The 4750-nt window shown below is 43.7% G+C and overlaps 1 protein-coding gene across 1 annotated transcript; it reads left to right on the top strand.

Annotated features, from left to right (window-relative positions):
• Positions 1-1231: 1231 nt before the first annotated feature.
• CCDC179 (coiled-coil domain containing 179) lies at positions 1232-4098 on the top strand. Its single transcript, XM_035013700.1, has 4 exons — positions 1232-1721; positions 2503-2547; positions 3377-3481; positions 3970-4098. Exons 1-4 carry the CDS (start codon positions 1461-1463, stop codon positions 4096-4098), a joined length of 540 nt encoding a protein of 179 aa, XP_034869591.1. The 5' UTR covers positions 1232-1460.
• Positions 4099-4750: the final 652 nt, after the last annotated feature.

Raw genomic sequence — 4750 nt, 5'->3', positions numbered from 1 at the left:
ATATATAATAGTAAGTATCCAAAACATATGTTCTTGAGGCAACATGGGAGAGTGGAGAAAGCACAGGATTTCAATTCAGTTCCTGGGTTGTGATCATGAGCAAGATTACATAATTTTTCTAAGTTGTGTTCTTCCCAGAGAGAAGAGTTTCAGGAAGGAAGTGGTCAATGGTTTCAAGCACCAGCGGTGGGCAAAATTATTTAATTTTCCTAAGCCTAACTCTTCCAAAAGAACTCACTGCAGTTCCTAACACTATGCAAAAGTCACATGGTAAAAAGTGTCCATTGAATTTAGTAGGAAGATCACCAGTGACCACGTTGAAACAAGTACCAATGGGGATAGTAAGCATTGAAGCAGATTGCAGTGAGCCAAATACTGCACTGGATATAAGGAAGAGGACATGGGCTTTTGATTATTTACTGTAAATACAGGGGATGGGGAAGAGTTAAAATTAGTTGTTCAAAGGGCTTTGGTTTATTAGTTTAATGAGGGAATGATTTGAACACACTGTATTTAATTGTTTAAAGAAAACAGAATATAGAGAGGTTAACAAGGGGAGGGAATAATCTGGAGCAAGATCTCTGAGGAGTCTTCTAGGAGGAAAACGACCTGGGAACAAAAATGAACAGATTTATTCCAGACAAAAAGAGGGGCAACAACTTTTTCAATTTAACAGGATTACAGGGAAAAGGATAATGTGGATACAAACAAGGCAATAAACTTGGAGGTGGGAAGGAAGTGAGGTAGCTCCAGTCTGGGCTTCTGGAAGCAATTGGTGGTAGAGCACAGAGATCAAAGAGCATAGGCCCTGGAAACAGACTTTGTGGATTTAAGTCCCAGAATACCTTCTAATTGTGTAACCTCGGGCAAGATATTTAACATACTAATGCCTGATTTTCCCGACGATAATAACCATGCTCTTTCTCTCCTGGGTTGTTGTAAGGAGTTCATGACTTCATATACACACATGCAGCGAACAGTGTGGAGCATAAGCTCGCCTGAAGTGTGAGCCATCCTCAGCGTGTGAGTCAGAGCTGTGGGCTCAGAGATTTCAACAGAGACAGTTTGAAGGGAGGGCTGCAGAGTACAAAAAAGAAAGAGCTAGGCAAACACAGAAGAGGTGGGAAGCAGTGGTGAAGACCCGGTTTAAGTTGGAGATCATGTACAACATGTCACTGGGGCAGTTCCCCAAACCCCCTTCCGCAGCCCAGGTGTTGACAGGGAGAAGGCAGAGAGATAGATGGATCCAACCGACAGCGGTGATGGAAGAACAATGAGGGGACGGAACTGGGAACCCTGAACGACAGGCTGAAGTGAAGGGCCGCGGAACCACGCGAGAAGTCTTAATAAGTGAAGGGGGCTGCACTGAAAGAGGGCAGAGACGATGGAAACGATGGAAATGTATTCTGTACTTGCTGGAGCCAGAGCGCTGTTAGAATTGTGGCAACCCGCCTGCCCTAATGCTACAGTTGCGCTCAGGACCGCAAGGACTTGACCCTCCCCGCACGGGATTGGAAGACCGCAAAGGGAAAGGGCGGGGCCCAAGGGGGAGGATAAAGAGAATTGTGATGGGACGGGGCGGGGCTCCGGGCGCTGGGGGGGGTGCCCCTCCATCACTTGGTCCGGGTCCCGCAGTGCGTGCGGGGGGCGCCGGGGGGCTCTGCAGCATAAGCAGCATGTGCCTGTGCTGTACGGAGGACGAAGCCATCCAAGTCAGCGCCGTGAGTTCTCCGCGGCCCTAACGCCGCTTCGGCGACCCCTGCCCGGGGCCTTGCACTGGGGACACTTGCGATTAGGGTCGCTCGCGATCGTGGCCAATGCGGGCGGTTGGGGTGCTGAGGGTTGGGAATCCAGGGTGAAGTAGACAGACTAGATCCTGGACTGCAAGACCCACCCAGGAGGAGGAAAAGCCCCACCACGCGCCTTCTAGAAGCCAGGCACAGTCAACCATCTGTCGACTGACCCATTAATACGCCCCAGAGGTGGGATGGGGTTTACAGAAGTGGGGGGCAGAATAAGTTTCTCAACTTTGGGGAGGATGGGGGAGGAGACTGCTTCTGGGTCTTTGGGTTAAACAACTGGATCAAAATGAGGGGAGGGGGAGGTATTGAAGGTACAATTTAGAAACTACGGGAACAGCCAAGATCCCTGTGTCTCAGAAAATCATACCACTTGCTGGGATTCCTCAATCTCCCCAAACACCAGCAGAAACATAATTTTTTGATTTCTTGTATACCCTTTCTTTTCATGATAAATCTCAGTACTCTACATGCTCCCTGTAATGTGGTTCAAGCCTGGTTCTTTTTTCTCATACTATTGCCATCCTCCCCCCTGACTTTTACCTTAATGTTCTCATTCTGATCCTGCCTCCTGCAATTGAGATAATGTGCATATATTACATAAATTAAAAACAGTAGCATAGGCTTCCTATTATAATAACTAGTATTTGTTTGCTCATGGTTTTTTATGGTTTGTTTTGTTTTAATTTTACATATTATATAGGAAGGGCCAAGATGGCAACATCCTTCAGACGTCACTGCAAGGCAGGTAATTTTTAAATAAATAATTCTGGGTATTTCAAAATTGTAACTTTGTCTTATTCCTTTATGTGTGGTGGTCTCTGATATGATAGAAGTTCTATTATCTAGACACTTCAGTGTTATCTTTCATGGGACTCTGGGACCTTGTGACTACTATTAGAATAATATGACTATTATTAAATGCTTTATATTTTGTTTTTTAGTGTAATAAGAATAGAACAGATGGATCATAGAGAAAGCAATTTTTTCATTGCTATAAAGTAATACCACATAGTTTTCAAAGCAATTATACCAACTGCACTCCCACTGGAAGTGGATAAAAGTTTCTATTATTCATATACTCTGTACCCTAATACTCCATTATCTTCAAAGCATTCTAGTTTGAGCCCTTAGGTCTCTGCTACTTATAGATGCCATACAATAGGGACATAAAAATCACTGCTTGACATATGTAGCATTTAAAGGAACTAAAGAATGTGCATGAATTTTGTTTTCTTATTTCTACAAAGAAAATTCCTTTGGGGTTTTTAATGAACATTACTTTTAAAATAAAAGTAAACATATATATCCATGAGCCTTAGATCCCATAGTTGAAGTGGGAATCAAGAGTAAATAAGTCTCATTCGAAAACTCTAGAGATGCTCCAGTGTGTTTTCTTCATCTATGAACCACATATTTGAAAAAAGATTTTTCCTACTTTTATGTAGCTATGTAAAGCATACCCACTGATTGTGTTTATTTTTTTTATTGACACTGACCCAAAATATAATAAGCATGTTAACTTTTTATGTTATAAAAAGTATGATTTGTTTTCCTTCCTTTTAATTTTCCAAAAGTCCAGAGATAAACGTATTGAGAATATGAAAAACCTAAGGAAAGAGAAGAGGAAATTTAATAAACGGTTTGCAAGACCTGCTCCTCTTCCAGAACCAGGACTCCTGGTAAGTATAATATAGAGACTTCACTAAAATTAACAGGTCCTTAAATGCAAAAGATATCCTCATTTTTAATTTATGTAGTACTCTAAATTTTGTTTTTTCTCTTTCCTTTGAAAAATGTGTAATTGTGGTCTGGGAAATTACCTTAAAACTCCTCCAATCAAATTCTCATCTATTATTTAAATCTTTTTTTCTCTCTCTCTCCCTCTCGCTCTTTTTGTCTGGGTAAAGTGTACTTTATTGATGATACATGACAAGGTAGGGCTCTCTAAGCTCCTCTTCTTCAGGGAGTCTGAGACAGATGTCAGACCAAGAGATTCTCAGTGTGTGGGTGAATGAGTTGGGACAAGGACTCCCTAGCAGCTGAGGGCTCCTCTCTTCCTCTTGTGCTCTCCCTGGGTTTGGGGACTCTTACTCTTTGGAGGGCATGTGGACCATAAGGTCCACCACCCACATGCTGTAGCCAATTCATTGTCATACCAGGAAATAAGCTTGACAAAGTGGTCATTGAGAGCAATGCCAGCCCCAGCATCAAATATGGAAGAGTGAGTGTCACTGTTAAAGTTGCAGGAGACAACCTGGTCAGTGTAGCCCAGAGTGCCATTGAGCGGGCCCTCTGATGCCTGCTTCACTACCTTCTCCAGGGAGCTTTCTCCAGACAGCAGATCAGATCCATAACTAACACCTTGGGGGTGGAGATATGGAACACCATGCCAGTGAGCTTCCCATTCGGCTCAGGAACGGCCTTGCCCATAGCCTTGGAGATACCAATAGAAGCAGGAATGATGTTCTGGGCAGCCCCTTGGCCATCATGCTACAGCTTCCCAAAAAGCTCATCCACGGTCTTCTGGATGGCAGTGATGGCATGGACTGTGGTCATAATGCCAAAGTTGTCATGGATGGCCTTAGCCAAAGTGGCCAAGCAGCCAGTGATGCACAAGGCATTGCTGATAATCTTCAGGGAGTTGTCATACTTCTCATGTTTCACACCCATCACAAACATGGGAGCATTAGCAAAAGGGATAGGGATAATGACCTTCTTCGCTCAAACCTTCAAGTGAGCACCAGACTTCTCCATAGTAGTGAAGACACCAGTGCACTCCACAACAGATTCAGCAAGAACATCATCCCATTTGATGCCAGTGGGCTTTTGCTCCTGCAAGATGGAGATGGGCTTTCCATTGATGACACATTTCCAGTTCTCAGCCTTGACTGTACCATTGAATTTGTCAGGGTGTAATCATACTGGAACATGCAGACCATGTAGTTGAG

Source organism: Mirounga leonina, unplaced genomic scaffold, assembly GCF_011800145.1.
Source record: "Mirounga leonina isolate KUSES-001 unplaced genomic scaffold, KU_Mleo_1.0 Mir_166, whole genome shotgun sequence".
Classification (NCBI taxonomy): Eukaryota; Metazoa; Chordata; class Mammalia; order Carnivora; family Phocidae; genus Mirounga; species Mirounga leonina.
This window is presented reverse-complemented; position numbering and strand designations above follow the sequence as displayed.